Raw genomic sequence first — 16,706 nt, 5'->3', positions numbered from 1 at the left:
AGTTTGCCCAAAATAGGGCATTGGTACAGGCTCAGGCATTCTGTTTCCTCCAGTGTGGACTAAGAATCCAAACCTCATTCTTCAGTGTCAACCTTTCACCTTTCTCTCCATCTTCCTCCTTTATCACTCCAGTCTTTATTTGTAGTATATGAGGGAAACTGCACCTTATATGTAGACTAGGGTGCTGCCTGTTTGTTTGCTTGTTTGCTTGCTTTGAGTCTTTAAAGAAAATATCTCAGTTTCTCTTCAGCAATAATTATTGCAAATGATTCAGAAGGAAGGGAGATTGGTTCAGAAGGAAGGTTCAATAAATGCTGGTTGGCTCTTTGAGTTATATCAAATGCAAAATACAGAAATAAAGTGTCTCTCCCACTCAAACAAAGGTCACACCAGCTTAAATAAAGGGTCACACCAATGCAGTGTCATACCAGAACAAGCAAAGAGACCCAGCAGCATCCAGAATGCGTTTGCTTGATACATGCCAGTAAGAAAATGCATGTTGACTGTAAGATAAATTTCTTCTTTCTGATAATTAACAAAAGATTCAAAAATCGGCGTTGTGCTTTGTTCCTTAGAGCCTGAACTCATGGTACTTTCTCAGAAGCTATGACAAATCCTTGCTTGGACTGCCCCTGTTAGAGCATCAGGCTTTAGGTGCCCATCAGGACTGCCCATGGAGTTGTCACACTCACGCAGATGCTTGCACAGTGTGACTGTTTGTCAGTCTGTCTTGTAGACTCCAGAGATACATTAGTGAACTAATGGGATTATTAGATAAATAACAGACTGGGCTTTAGACTGTGAAGAGTAGAGGGTAAAGCAGGGACTAAAGGACTAGGGAGTGTAGAGGAGGGTAGGAACATCTAAAACATTGTGGTTAGGGTGCTCTCACAGGGAAGGAGATGAAGCTGTAAGCTCTAGAGCATCACTTCTGTGTGGAGGGTAAGTCAAAGAGGAAGAGTAAAGGCTCTCCTCGTCCCTGCAGTATACACTCACAGAAATGGAAACATTCCCACAACAGCTCACACGCGTCATGGTAGCACTGTGTATAATAACCAGAAGGTAGAAACAACACAAGTGTCTCTCAGCGGATGAGCGAGCAGAATGCATATCCACAAAGAAGAGCATTACTGGCAAGGTCCCTTATGTAGGGAAACACACTAGCAGAAAGTCTGCTTCTCACTGCCGGTGCTTCTCATGAGGAGTCCAGGGTGTGACTGTCAGTGGGGATCTGTTTTGGTCTTTGTTTGTTTGTTTGTTTTTGACAATCACTGTGTCACTTGGAACTCCTGTAGATAATGCTGGTCCCAAAGATGTCCTGAGTGCTGGGAGTGTTGCCTGCTTTCTTGTTGGGCTGATAAAGGATTTTGAGTTGGTGTTGGCTGTGGAAGGTTTGTAGCTAGACTAAGGGAATCCTATACTTAGGAGGGTGAATTTATGGTTCATGAACTAGTTTCACAAAAGGAATTGCCACATGTAAAGGTGTAGAGATGTAAAGCAAGCCTAAGCAAACTACAATTCCTGTTATTTACGTTTCGGTAAGTATCTTACAGTAATTTTTAGTAAGGTCAGAGAGAAGGGGCCACATTACAGCTGAGAAACCAGGCTCCACCAAACTTAGCTTTTGTATAAATGAGTTAAGCTATGCTGTATCTTCAAAACATCCCCAGCCTTTCATTAGGAGTCACCTAAGTACCATCTTTCAAAGTTCCCTGGATTCCAGTGTTGTTCCTCCCCATGCCCCATGAAATAACCCATGGCTTCTGGGTTTGTGTGCTGTTAGGTTGCAATAAAAACTACAGCATAGCTGTGTTTACCCGTGCACACACTGAGTCACCACAGATTCAGCAGGCCTGTTCCACTAATCAGACTGCTGTGACTGAAGCTAAACTCTCAGCTTCCATCTCTTTATTGCCCTGAGAAGTCTGGTAATAAACAGTTTACAGAGGTGGTGCTGTCCTCACATGGCTAGGAAATGGAATACTATGCAGCCTTAGATATTTTTGCAATGAATATTTAACTCTCTGGGGAAAGGCACTTGTTTCTGTTGTGCTTGTGGTCTTGTGGTGGGTTTCGTTTTGAGACACGGTCTCACTGTATACCTCTGGCTAACTTGGAACTCACAGAGATCTGCCTGTCTCTACTACCTGAATGCTGAGATCAAAGGTTTGCACCACCATGCCCAGCTTGTTTGTTTGTTTTGAAAAGATGATTTTTCAAAATACAAGAAGGGAGGCCACAGTACATGCCTTTGGATTCTAGGATGAAAGATAGCCTTATGAGCATTTTAGATTTATGATGGTGGACATGTGTTACTTTCCTAATTTAATGAGTTCTGATTTGTAAATTCTTTCTTGGGAAAAACTGCTCCCTAAAGTGCCAAGGACAGCAGTGTGGCCAGCCCTTAGCTGTGCAACAGAAACCATCTGTAATTGATTTGACTCTTGATAATTAATTTTAGGTGCTCATCATCTGTCAAGGCACTGTCTGACAATTTGACAGGATTGGATGTAAAGTTTAAGTTTCTTCATCTGAAAACCTTTACTAGATTCCTTGTACTCAGGATGTTGGTCAAGGACAACTTTTGTCCTTGAGCAGCAAAGTCTAGTGAGTCCAGGGAAAAAGAAGTGGTTAGGAAGACAGTCAGGATACAGTGCTGAACACAGCATTGAGCAGTTTGTGTCCGGAAACCTTACAGCAATGCAGAGCTAGGGAGCTGAGAAATGCTGTCCCTTGCTATGAGGGAGTTGGGAAAAATTAAGACTGTATAACCCTGTACTAAGGGAATCCATCCCTTTGTCTTCCAGGTTCCAGCACAAAATGAACATAATCAGGGAAAATCAGGACCTGGCCTGCTTCTACACAACCAAGCACTCGTGGCGGGGAAAGTAAGTGTTCTTTGCTTTTACTTTCTGAACTTCCATAAAGAAGCGTTCCAGTCCAATGTCAGTTCTTTAATGGTGAGGCACAGCCCAAAGTGCTCTTGGGCTTTCTCCGCTGGAAAGCTGTGTACACATTTTAAATGCACATGTCACATTGGAAATGCATTGCTGCCCCCTTTTCTTCTGATCTTTCTAGATTTTTCTTTAAAAAAAAATTGAAAAGTGCCACGAGAAAGTCATCAGTGTTGCCAACTGCATTGCCAGAGGCTGGCTGTGAAGCAACCATTTGCCTCTACAATAAGGCTACTTATTTAATTATTTATTTGTATAAATTCTTTATTAGAGCTTTTTTCTTGGAAGGAAACGGTATCATTTCATGTTTATATTTGTTTTAGTTGGACCAAGCTGTCCTTGTGTGTTCCCTCCCGTTGGATGATGGTAACTCCTTCCCCGTAGATTATTGTAAAGATTTAATGAAGTGATGTACAGTGAATGAAGGCTTTGAAATTATGCCTTGAGTACATTGATATTCACTGACTGGAGCTCCTTGACTGTCAGAAAAGCAGCATAGTCCCTGGGCATTCTGAGAAGCATTGACTAGTGAGTCTGAGTGTCTCCCTTTGACAGACAGGGGACCGCAGACCACAGTTCTCTGAGGTAGGTCATGAGTAAAACACAAGTGTCAATAACTTTTGTTCTTACTCTTCGCATTTCATGCTTTGTTTGGTTGATGGTGTGGTGGCCTCTTGGGTAGCCCAATGGTTGAACACTAGTGTTTCTGACTTCTCTTAGCAAACTCACTAATTTTGAAATTTTGCTTGGACTTGTTTTCTGTTAATTTCTTGCTTTATGAACTTACATATTAGGGAGTGTAATTTCTACCCTTGTAGAATACTGTGTGTGTATCCCCTCATAGTTTCGTTGAACAAAGTTAGAGAAAATTGGTGTTTACAAGGTAGTGTGACTCTCATTTACCCATTTTTTAATGAAGTTGTCTCTGATTGCTCAGCTGTAGAAATTCTTTACTTTAAACACAAATTCTATACTAGATAAGTGTTTGGCACATACTGTTCCAGTTCTGAGGGATGCCTTCTAACTCTACTAATGCTGTTCTATAAAGCACACAGTTTTTAATTTTGATGAAATCTAGCTTGTCTCCTTTTTGTCTCTTTTTCTTTTTGTCATTTGTAAGAAGCTGATGCTCAATCTTAGGTTACAATGGGTTTCCTTTTGTGACTTTCATAACTTGAATTTTGACTTAATTTTATATGATGAGCAATGAAGATCTACTTATACCTGAATCCCTTGTTGAAAAGAAAAGACCATTCTTTTCCCATTGAGTGTTTGACACCCTTGTCAAAAGTCATTTGACCAAATGTGAATTCTCAGTTTGATTCCATTGATCTGGATACCCATCTGTGATAAAGTCCCTAACATGTTTGTTTGATTTAATGTAGCTTTGTACTCTTTGAGACCGGGAGGTATGAGGCTGCAACCTCAGTGTTATGTTGACTGTTCTGCATTTCTTGTACTGCCGTATCAGTTTTTCAGTGAGTTGCTAATCTCACTGCAAGTGGCCAGGGATTGAGTGTCTGTCCGCTGGAGGGGGCCACTCCTGGGCAAAGCTAATGCTTCCCACCCATAAACAGAAGACCTTCTGCTTACTTGGAGATTCCTTTCAACAAGGTTTTACTTTCAGTCCCCTTTCCTCAGATAGTGGTTTCAGTTTGCTATGTGCATTGTGCAGCACTGAAATCCGTTGTACTTATTTATTTATTTTCTGACCAATTTGACTCTGATTTTAAAATATTCTTCAACAGTCTTAACATAAAAAAATATAAAAACATGATTCAAAATTTTATTTTTAATTGCTAGTTGAACCTTCTCTCAAAAAAATGTATTTATATAATACATTCTCCATGTGATTTTTTTCTTTTCATTGTTTCTTTCCTTTTTCTTTTTCTTTTTTTTTTTTTAGAATTGGGGCATGTTTTAAGAGATTCTAGACCCATACACATTGCTATCCCAGCACTACCATCTGGGGAAATTTACTAATTATGGCAATCAAATGAACACATTCCTCTGCTTTCTATTCACATGCTTCACTTCAAGATACCCTTCCAGTCTGTGCCTCAGAGAAGTCACGTGACTCAGTTCTGTACCCTTGTGCAGTTCCCACCGGGCCTCGCTTCCGGATGCTTCCTGCTTTTATGAGTGGAGGGTTGTTGGTTGTGAGTCTAGACCCCGGGCTGGCAAAGCATCTTTTCTTCTCTACTTGTTTTCCCACTTGGGAAGTCCATACGTAATTTAATTCCATGTTTCTTCTGAGAACAAGAAAGGGAGATTACAGGCAGTCAAAGCCCTTTTCTTCCATGAAAACAAGATTTCCTCTTTGGCTTAAGCAAGCCACTTCAGGCCGGAAGGAAGGTACAGATGTTCAGCTAAAGTGGAAGTGCAGAATCACTGTGGAAAACTTCAAAGTAATATGTTGTTTTTTTCTAGATGGAATTTACAAGTGCGGACTGCTTATGGACCACTCCAGTGTTTGTTGGTAGAACAGTTGCTGTATGTTTGAGTAGGACTTTAGTATCCAAACAGGATGTGGGAAATTTGCATTTGATCTGTGAAATTCAGTGACAGATGCTCACATTAGAGACAGTCATGATGACTGACCCCAGAGCAGGGTGGGGGTGGAGGGATAAGGGAGGAGTGAGGAAAGTGAAGCTGGAAATGTGTTAGGCTTATGTTCAGGAATAAGGTGGACAAGAGAAGAGATGCCTTTTTCTTTGCTCTTTACAACATAAAAAGAAATTCTCAAATTCAAATAAAATTACTACAAACCCCAGTTTGCTAAAGCCACCCAGAGGGATAAGGAAGCAGGAGGTCTTATGTTCCTGACCTCACATTGTACAAAGTTGGAGTGATTGAAGTGGCATGGCCCTGGCATAAAAGCAGAACTTTGGAGCAGAGTAGAGGCTAGGCATAGACCTAGTGTTCATAGTGGTGTTAAGTTGAGGAGGGACGGTCTTCACAGTGCATATTGCTGGGAAAATTGGATGTACACAAAGACAAGACTACACCCTCACCTCTCACCAGTTAGAGAAACCAATTCCAAGTGAGTTCAAAACTCAATACAGGGCCTAAAACAAAATGTTGAGAATTAAACACAGAAATATTTTAAGGTATTAAAATGGCCAAGATGGGGGGAAGGGGGAGTGATGTGCAGAATAGAGTAACAAGACTCTCAAACACAGGAGAAGAAAGCAGAATAAGCACATGGCATCAAACGAAAACCTGCGAGCTACAAAGTGAGAGGATGTATTTGCAAATTATGCAGTTGACCAGGGGCTAATAATTAGAATATGTAAGGAACTCCAGGAACCAAACAGATGAAAAGGCAGGGACAAAAGCACTATGTAGTCATTTTTAAAACATGCAGATGACCACAAGTGTGAAAAAATGCTCAGGGTCATTAACCATCAGGGAAATGTAAGTGAAAGCACAAGTGTCATTTCACCTTAGGAAGAGTGGCTATCACCAGGAAAATTAAAGGCAGGTACTAGGGAGGACAGATAGGAAATGGCCCTTAGACTGTTGGTTGGAATGTAAATTAGTATAGTTAAGAGAGGTCTTTTAAAATGCCAAAGCAAAACTGTTATAGGATACAGGAAACCTATTCTTGGGTATATAAACAAAAGAGACAGTTTGAAGAAAATAAACATCTTCACTCTCATTCTTATTTTACAACTATTCACACAAGCCCAGGAATGGAACATTGTAAGTACCTATGGGCTGCAGATGTACCGAGTGTGGTTGTGCATACACACTGTGGAATATCGTTCAGGTGTAAAAAGAATGAAATTGTCATTTGTGACATGAACAGAACTGAAAATCACAGTAAGCCAGGCATAGAAGAAAGGTAGGTACTATGTGGACTTCAGACAGGTGGATTCTTAAAAAGTTTGTCTTATGGAAGTTGAAAACATACTGGTACTTACCACAGGCTTATGAGGGGGAAGAATGAGAAATGGCCCGTCAGTGGGCACCTAGGAATAAGACATCAGTGTAGAGCACCTCCATAGCACACATGAGGCTTGGCTTGCTCTCCTGCATAGGAGCTGTGGTGCATAGTGGCACGTCTCAGGAGACAGTAATGAATTTCAAAACAACCAGGAGGATTTTCAGTATAAAGCTATGACACATGTTCAGGAGATGGATACATATACTCTGGTTTGAGCTTTGCATAATATGCACATATGTTGAAATATTACACAACATAAAATATAGACGTAAGCCCTAGCATCAGTTAAAATTAATGCAGATGTTGGAAGGGGCTTGGTAAGGTAGGAAAGATGAGACAAACCACATAGAAGTAAACATTCTTAGCGGACCCTCAGATAAAGCCCACAGCAGCTAATTCTTGAGACATCTTTAGACCTGTAATTGCTGTTCTTTTCACTCGCAAAATGAAGGCAATTCTGTAGTCTTAGTGCTTGTTTTATTCATGTATGTAGTGTGTATGTGTGTGTGCATTCATGTGGAGGTCCAAGGTTGATATCAGAAAATAGCCTCCAGTTCTCTCTCATCTTAGTCAATAAAGCAGGGTCTGTCTCTCAGTCAAACCCAGACCCAGCTGTTATTTTAGGACTAGTCTCCCTAGCCGGCTTGCTCTGCAGATCCCTTGTCTTTCGGGGGTGGACAGACAGGCAGGTTGCCATCCCCACTTACTGCTCTCAGGCAAGCGCTTAGCCACGCAGTGCTTGGTCCCAGCTGCCTCCCTGGCCCTGCTGGCTTACTTCTGGATTGCAGAGAGGCTGATTTTTCACACTCAGAGGTGATTCTAGAAAATAGCTGTTTTGAATTATTTTTGTTGAACATGTGATTTCATTTTATATTTCAGGTAAATATCAGTTTTAGAAGCCACATGTTTCTTTTAGTTCCCACTAGTTGACTAATTCTTTGATGCTTTATAACTAGCTGTGGAGATAAGTCCTTGCCTACTTCACCAGGCACCTGACTTCACCTTAGGGAGAAATATATTCTGTTTGAAGAAAGTAGTTTCATTCTTTAGTTTCTTGTTCTACTCTAGACTTAAACATTTTGGGGGAAAATACAATGTGAATTTTATCCGTGATAAAAAATACACATCCTATCATTTTCTTTTTGCCCATATGGAAATAACTTTGGTATTGTTATTTTATGGTATGCTGATTAGAAGAAATGGACAATAAAGAAACAAAAATATGTTGTTATTTGTTTGTTTTTAATGCTCATCAAGTTCAATTTGTGTTGGTAATATGTTCTTGGATATGTGCCCTTCATTGAAGTTATGGTTGATTATCAAGGGCTATGCTCTTAAAGAAAGCTGACTCCTTTTCTCAGCAGCTCGTAATAGCAGTGGTTTCTTTGGAAGGGGGCCGGGGGGCCTTGATGCCCATCTCTGCTCTCCATGTTGGGTATGTTAGTATGGCTTGAGCTTACCCAGGTCTTGTATGTCACAATTCTGTTGAGTTTATATGTGAAGCTGACCTGTTGAGTCCGAAAGACACCATTTCCTTCTAGCCATTCTCCGTCTTTGGTTCTTACATTCTTTCCACCCCCTATCCCACAATGCTCCAAGAACCTTTCAATAAGGGGCTTTGATAACTGTGTCATTTGGGGCTGAGCTTTCCAGTTCCCTGCTCTCAGCACCATCACCCACTGTGAGTCCTGTGTTAATCACCGTCTTCAAAAAGAAGCTGCTCTTGAGGAGGGTAGGGAGGGAGATGGCACTAATCTATAGGTGTATGACTCCATCATTAGGAACCAGTTTACTATTTTGCCTATTTAGTAGGATAATAGTAGTAGGTTCTCCTCTAGAGCCTATGGCTTGTCTAATCTCAGGTTCTTGGTTTCATGTTGTGGAGTGGGTCTTAAATCCACTTAGAAGGTAGTTGGGTTACTCCTGTGACAGTTGGGCTATTCTTGTTCCAGTGGGCATTTCTTGCCATGTCACCCCTCACTGTGGCTCACACAGTGACAGCTGGGTAAGATTGATGCTTACTGTTCCTCTCCTGTAGTGTCTGAGGCACCTAATGGAAGCTAGCCGTAGTCATGAAGCTTCCTTCCGGGTCAGTACCAGCTTGATATTTCCATGTTCTGTTGGCTCAAGTTCATAGTGTCTTCAGCAATAGGGCTTCACTGTCAGGCTGGAGGGTAGCCAAGAGCACTGACATAGACTCCTAAATATTGTAGGCTATTTCAGTGCACTCAGTTACCCTGTCTCTGATGGAAGCATGATGGGTTCCTCTTGAGTCTAGTAATAGCTTTTGGTTAATGTACTGAACGTCTCTTTTTTAAAAAGATTTATCTATTTTATGTATATGAGAACTCTGTTTTTGTGCATAACCAGAAGAGGGCATCTGTTCCCATTACAGTTGGTTGTGAGCCACCATGTGGTTGCTGGAAATTGAACTCAGGACCTCTGGAAGAACAGCCAGTACTTTTAATTGCTGCTGCCCTTGTACACTTTTTTAAAGTATAAAGCAGTTAAAAGCAGAAAAACTTAGAGGTCTGGAAACTATTTGATTTATTTTGGTGTCCATTTTTATAATTCAAGTATTACTGAAGTATCTTCAATAGTTATTAATCATGAAGAGCTGGGGTTGTTTCCCTTCCTAATTGAACTTTGTTTCTCTGAAGCTACTTGGTTGCTACTCATTTTTTGCTTTAAAAATAGGCCAGTGCCTCGGTTTCCCTTGCCATTGCTGGGTTTCAGTATCAGAGTTAAGATGCGTCCGTCACCGGCCTCCACTTAAAGCAGGCACTGCCGGTTCTCCACTCCAGAGTCTGCTGAGTTTCGGCTTGCACGGTGTCAGTCTTCGCAGCTTTCTGACATTCTTTTTTGCAGTGATTGTTTTTAATTTTGAAATTTATCTGCATAGGCATGTAGGGGATATTTTTTTCTTTATTCCATGTCTATGGTAGTGAATTTTTTTGTTGCTAGTTTTTTCTTACATTTTTTACTCTAACTAATGTGTTGCTCAAAAGAGCTGTCTTTATTTTTAAATGTTTTTTTCTATCTAAATTTCTGCTTTTATCAGTACGAGCTCCTCTTCATCAGTGTTTCCGATAATTGAAGTCATTTTTCTTGTTTGGGTATGTTACTTACCAAAGCGAGTCTTTTCAGTTGGAGCCCATGCAGTTACTACATATAATCCCAGTACCTTAGAAGTTACAAATCAGGTAATTTTAATAGAAGTTGTTGAGAGTTCACATGAATCTTTAAAATTTAGTCAAGATTTCAGTAAAGTGAGAAGTGAAAGCTGCTTTCTCCATGTTTAAAGCTGCAGCATGGAGACTCAACAGGTAGTTGCTTAAGTTGGAATTAACGTTCCCTCATGAGCTCTGTTGAGCAGTTGCCAGCCGTACTTCCCTTCCTTCCCATCGTGGTTTTGATGAAAGTATACTTTGAAAGAACTAGCCATTTGCAGTGTTTTCTTAAAAGTGAAATGTCCTATTTTGAGTTCTTGTGGCATCCTGGCCGGTGCCTTACCAACTTAATTTGTACTAACATCACCATGTTTGTCCAGAGGTCGTCTGTCCGTCCGTCCGTCAGTCCTTCCTTCCTTCCTTTCTTTCTTTCTTTCTTAAAAATAAATATAACTTTTCTTTGTCTGTATTTCATGTGCATTAGTATTTTTCCTGTACATATGTCTGTGTGAGGGTATCAGATCCCCTGGAATTGGAGTTACACAGACAGCTGGAGCTGCTACATGGGTGCTAGGAACTGAACTCGGGTCCTCTGAAAGAGCAGCCAGTGCTCTTAACCACTGAGCCATCTTTCCAGCACCAAGGTGATATTTTTTTAGGAATATTAATAGTTCCCACTAAAATAAGTGGCAGATAGATTTTAATTTTGATAACATTTTAGGACATTAAATTTGAAAATGTAAAAATAAACTATATTTAATCCCCACTAAACTATTGATCAGCCAACATGTTTCTATTTATAGAAATATGTTGAAAGGTGTATTCATTTTGTGTTAATAGCATATATATTTTCATAAAAAAAATTTGTTGCTTAAAACTAAATGTAAGCATGTCTTTCCTTGTAGGTATAAGCGAGTCTTTTCAGTTGGAACCCATGCAGTTACTACATATAATCCCAATACCTTAGAAGTAACAAATCAGGTAATTTTAATAGAAGTTGTTGAGAGTTTGCGTGAATCTTTAAAAGTCAAGATTGCAGCCCATCTCACCTGCTGAAATCAGCAGTGGAGAAGAGAAATGCCATTCTGAGGATGAATGTGTATATGTGACGCCTTGTGTTCAGGACTAGAAGTAAAGAAGTAAGTTGTGTGTGTGAGGGCACGGGCATTCCCTTTCTAGGATCTCGAGGGAATGACTTTCACATGTTACTATTTCTAGCCATCTCCTCTATAAAATTAAAATTAGTTCCTTTCTAAGGCTGTTACTATTAATCAAGCATATTAGTTATGTCACAAGTATTATTGTTCACAGACTTTCCAAACTAGACTTACTTGTTTGTAAAGGCACGACTAATTGAACATGAATAAGTAGACATGCTTGAATATAGTCCAGTTTTTAATTCTAAATTAGGCATGTTTTGTAGATTGTCTTTCTTAATGAGTACAGTCATGAAATGTTACTCTCTAATTCTTTTCACTTAAGTTGCTTTATATTAATAGTACCATCATAGTATAGATCTTTTTGTTATTGTTTCTGATAATTAAAAACCTTTTAGAGAACTTGAATTGTAGAATTGCTATAGGTGCTGCCCCTCACTCCTCAAACTGCAGTGTTTGTAAACTGTTGTTCCTTTAAGCAGAGAATATGGAATGCAGAGATGAAAGCAAGGGTGTACCTTATTACCTCAGAGCAAAAGTTAAAGGGTTCCTTCTTTTTGCCAGTGGCCTTATGGAGACATTTGCAGCATCAGCCCTGTTGGGAAAGGACAAGGAACAGAGTTCAACCTCACATTTCGCAAAGGCAGTGGGAAAAAGTCAGAAACGTTGAAGTTTTCTACGGAGCACAGAACAGAGCTGCTTACAGAAGCTTTGGTGAGAAGATCCTTGTCACAAACTTGCTCTCTCTTCTGAAAGTGAAGTGGCTGCCTAAGTCTAGATACTGAGTTCTGCCCCGTGCCCACTCCTCTGCTTTATGTGGACCTTTAACTTGACACTGCAACCCTTTCTTTCCCATTAAAAACAAAAACAAAAAACAAAAGCAGGAAATCCTTTATATTTAAGTGTATTAGTCTTTTTAAATGTATATGCAGGATGAAGCATTGTCTTTTTAATCTGTTTTGTCCAGCAATCTTTACTAAATAACGTTCAACTATGCATTTCATAACTGTTTAGTATCCTAATCACTGAGGTGTGGCTTTACCTGGTGTGGGTGGAAAAGGCTGGCTCAGGAGCCTTCCTTACCAGTCTCTCCTCACAAACTGTGCTTGTGTTTTCTTTCAGAGATTTAGAACTGACTTTGCAGAGGGAAAAATCACAGGAAGGGTAAGATTTGGTATTTATTGATGTGCATTCTGTTGCCTTCATTGTTGAAATTGTTTCATAATCTGTGTGTTCCTGTTACAGTAAACAAAAGGAAGCACAACCTGAATGCCTCTCAACAGGAGAAAGACACAAATGTGGTTTAACAGGAACCATCAAATATCGAGAAACAGATTTCAGATTTATTTTTGTCAGATACAGAAAAAATTATTCTCTAAAAACCCAGAGCATTAAAAATGGTGTAGAGGCTAGAGAGCTAGCTCACTCAGCAGTGAGAACGCCCATTGTTCTTGCGGAGGACTGGGGATTTTGTTGCCCAGCTCCTGCATAGCAGTGTACTACCATCCAAAGCCCCAGTTCCAGGTTCCAAGGGATCAAATAACCCACTTCTGACCTGCACTGGCACTAGGCACGCGCGTGGGACATAGGCTTGTGTGCAGTCACGGGGCTCGCGCACGCAAAGTAAATAAATCTACAAGCAGTGCAGCCATTCAGGTGCTTCTTAGCGTCCCTGGCACACAGTGGCAGTCCTGGAAGTCTTGGAACAGTTTGCTTTGTGGAAGGGTTGACGTTTGGGAGGATGGTGCTCTTTCTGCATGCTCCCGCGTTGGGTCTGGTTTGTATAAAAGCCCAGCATGGCACTAGCAGCTTTGAGAAAAACCACATTGCTCAGTGGAGTCCTGACTTTCCCAGCCAGGCCTCTCCATTAAACCAGAGACTTCCAGGGAGCGGGGATGGGAGGACTTTTGGGTTTTCTCAGGATACATCACGGTTGTGCGTGGGTTTTAGCATTATTTACACTTCTTTTCCTTGGCACTGGCCTTCTCTGCCACCAAGCTCCAGCTGCAGTCCTCAGGTTTTAAAGTTTGAAACTGAGACAAAGCCTAATTAAGTTGTTCACAGATGGCCTTGAACTTCCTCAGTAGCACAGGCAGATGATCTCCCTCCTCAGCCTTCCAGGTAATGGGGAGCACAGACTTGCACCACAGCATGGCTGTTTCTCCTTTTATAATGGGAAAGAAAGCCTTCTATTCTAGCACCAGTGGAAACCATATCTCTTGCTAAAGTGTTAGGAACTGGGCTCTGATATGCTCATAGATGTAGACATAATCTGACAGGCCCTCTCCTGTCCAAGTCCTGCCTCCCTATGGGCTTTGCTCATTTTACTGCTCGCCCTTGGCTGGTTGCCCAGGAGCCATTTCAGAGAGTTCACGGCAGCTAACAAGCTACTTGTCTAGTGTCGTTGAGGAGCTTCTGTTGGGTGTCTGTAAATCACAGCTTGGTGTGCCTATTGGAATTATCTCAGGTGAGTTTTCTGTGTCTCTGGATGATACCTGCTTCCAGAACTCAGCAGTTTCATCTGTGAGCTCTCTTTTGTTTTGGCTGAGGTAGAAACAGTATTAGCAGAGGCTATGACACCTGCTCCTTTCCAGAGCATAAGTTGAATTTGGTCATGAGTCCTGTCTCACCTTTGATATACTCCAAATTATGGTCTTTCAAACTCTCCTAGGCTTGGCCTCAACAGTAGTTCTTAGAGATAATGATACATTTCCATCAGTAGATGCTATCAGCTGAGAGAAATGGAGACTATCCTGTAGGGTGAGTTTGGGTATTTTGGCAAGCCTAATTGAAAAGCACCATTGTGCTGGGAAGATGTCTGAGTGGATAAAAGTACTTGCTGTGCAAGTCCTAGGACCTGAATTCAGAACCCTTCTCTCCCACCAATACCTGACAAGCCAGGTGTGTGCCAGCACTAGGAGGTCAAGACAGGGCCTTCTTGGAGATTTCTGGCCAGCCAGGATAGTTAGTCAGTAAGCCAGGTTCATTGAGAGACCCTGTCACAGTTAGGTAGACAGAGAAAAAAAAGCCAGCCAATGTTGATCTCTTGCCTCTACATGCATATACTTACACATGAAGCCATCAAGCATATGAATGCAGATACAAGAAAAGACAAACACCACCATATTTGGGGTTCTCTTCCTGCCCCTCCTGCTGGAGAGGTGTGGTGTTGATCTGCCCTCTGTCAACCATCACCAGGCCCTGATTGTCTTCTTTTTTTTTTTTTTTTTTAAGATTTATTTTATTTATTTTATGTATATGAGTATACTGTAGCTGTACAGATGGCCATGAATCATCATGTGTGTGGCTGCTGTTGAACTCAGGACCTCTGCCGGCCTGAGGGCATCAGATCTAGCCACCGTGTGGTTGCTGGGATCCAAACTCAGGACCTTTGGAAGAGCAGTCAGTGCTCATGAGTCCTTACCCGCTGAGCCATCTCTCCAGCCCCCCCCCCCCCCATTGTCTTCTTGAGTGATGTAGACACTTTTATCTTTTTTACAGAGTTCTTTCTAGGAAACTGTAGATCAGTGTGCTGAGGCCACGGGTGTGAGCTGGGCCCATGAATGTTGTTGTTGAGTTGTCAGATGTCAGGGCAGTGTTCATGACAGTAGTGCCCTGCTTCTTGCTGAACACTTGTAAGACAATTTCTCTTGGTGTCAAAAAATAGTGTTTGTGAGCAACCAAGCAGCTCATCTTTCCTTTAAGATCGGTGCAGTGCATTCTTCATACAGGGTAGGAACTCTGGTGTGTCAAAGTGTAGAGGAGGATATTCACTTTACAGCTTGCAAGCTGTTCTCCCTTTCTCTGTCTCCCACTTCATCTCTTTTACATTTGTTTCCTTCTGTGCCATGTCATTTTCCTTAGTAACCTTCATTAAATCTTTTCTGAAAGATGAGACTAGAAGTGGGAGAAGGAGAACCACAAAAATGGTGTTGAAACATGTCTAAGACATTACATGCTGGTTAAATAATAGAAGCTTAAAAAGAAAAAACTGAAGAGTAAAATGTTGATCATGCGATGCCCGGCTAGTCTGCTTTGCAAAGGGATCTCATCATCTCTCCCCAGGGCGCTATGCTTGCTAGCGTGACCAGAACTCAAAAATAACCTTTCAGTTACCATTAAGAAATCATACCACTGGTAAAATTTTGGCTTCAGAAATTTTGGGAGGTATAGATAAATTGTTATGTTAATGTACTGGGCGAACACAAAGTCTTTAAATTTAATACTATGACTTTTCCAGAAATTCAACTTAATCAAAAGTTGAAATCCTTTTCCTTAGAAAACTCACTCAGAATACATTTATTTAATGCTTCCTTTTGGGGCATGGCTGTATATTATGTGTGATTTTAGGGCCTCCTTTTGGGGGTGGGGCTTTATGCTATATATGGGTTATTGGTTGGTTTATGTGTTTGTTTGTTATGTATTTTTCAGCTCTGTTTTGATTTTTGAAACAGGGTCTGGCTCTGTTGCTCCTGGTGCCCTGGAACTCCTGGGCCCAAGCAATCCTCCTGCCTCATCTCCTGAGTGTCTGGCACCATAGGCACATGTTTTTGCCAGCTGGGTTTCCTCTTGTTTCCTCTTTCTACTTAGAGGGTAGTTTTAAATTCTTTCACAACATATTGTAAACTTAGGCCTGTGCTAATTAAGGAAGAATATAGTGTCCTCAGTTAGTGTGAACATTCTTAATGAAATCAACAGCCCTACACTTCCCTGTCTCCCTAGCTAAGTTTCCCAACCTGACAGTTTGTCTAGAAGCTGTTAAAACTTGAGTGCTTAGATTGTTGGTCCTTTCAGCAGTGACTACACAGTCAGTGTAGCTATTTTTATGACATGCTTAAAATTGAGGCTGAAGGTAACGTTGTGCTTCTCTCTAGAGATATAACTGCTATAAGCATCACTGGAGTGATACAAGGAAGCCTGTGATTTTGGAAGTAACTCCTGGAGGCTTTGACCAGATAAATCCTGTAACCAACAGAGTGCTGTGTTCCTATGACTACAGGAACATTGAAGGCTTCGTAGATCTCTCTGATTATCAGGGAGGATTTTGTATACTCTATGGAGGATTTAGTAGATTGGTAAGTAGTTTTGTAAAAAGGCATTTTCCTTTTTTTTTTTCAAAGATTTTTTTTTTCAAAGATTTCCTTTTTTATTCTATGTATACAATGTAGTTGTCTTCAGACCCTCCAGAAGAGGAAGTCAGATCTCTCATTAAGGATGGTTGTGAGCCACCATGTGCTTGCTGGGATTTGAACTTAGGACCTTCGGGAGAGCAGTTGGTGCTCTTAACCACTGAGCCATCTCTCCAGCCCGTAAAAAGACATTTTCAAACGGAGTCTGGAAAGATAGCTCAGCCAGTGAAGTACCTGAGGACCAGAGATAGATCTTTAGAGAGCAGCTTAAAAATAGCAGCTGGGTGTGGTGGTCCATCTGTCCCAGCACTGGATGGACAGACAGGCTGGGGCTGGGTGTGGTGGTC

At 41.1% G+C, this 16,706-nt stretch overlaps 1 protein-coding gene across 2 annotated transcripts in view; it reads left to right on the top strand.

Annotated features, from left to right (window-relative positions):
* Positions 1-16,706, top strand: part of Dnajc13 (DnaJ heat shock protein family (Hsp40) member C13) — a 110,389-nt gene that overhangs the window by 14,052 nt on the left and 79,631 nt on the right. For both annotated transcript variants that reach the window (XR_004111876.1, XM_031345643.1), the window contains exons 2-6: positions 2,808-2,888; positions 10,979-11,054; positions 11,795-11,944; positions 12,353-12,394; positions 16,105-16,305. Coding sequence is in view for 1 of the 2 variants with exons in the window: in XM_031345643.1 (XP_031201503.1) it covers positions 2,821-2,888; positions 10,979-11,054; positions 11,795-11,944; positions 12,353-12,394; positions 16,105-16,305 (537 nt within the window). In the remaining variant the exon portion in view is untranslated. The remainder of the gene's footprint in view (positions 1-2,807; positions 2,889-10,978; positions 11,055-11,794; positions 11,945-12,352; positions 12,395-16,104; positions 16,306-16,706) is intronic.

Source organism: Mastomys coucha, unplaced genomic scaffold (assembly GCF_008632895.1).
Source record: "Mastomys coucha isolate ucsf_1 unplaced genomic scaffold, UCSF_Mcou_1 pScaffold23, whole genome shotgun sequence".
Classification (NCBI taxonomy): domain Eukaryota; kingdom Metazoa; phylum Chordata; class Mammalia; order Rodentia; family Muridae; genus Mastomys; species Mastomys coucha.
Note: the sequence above shows the minus strand (reverse complement) of the source record. Positions and strands in the feature narration are given on the sequence as shown.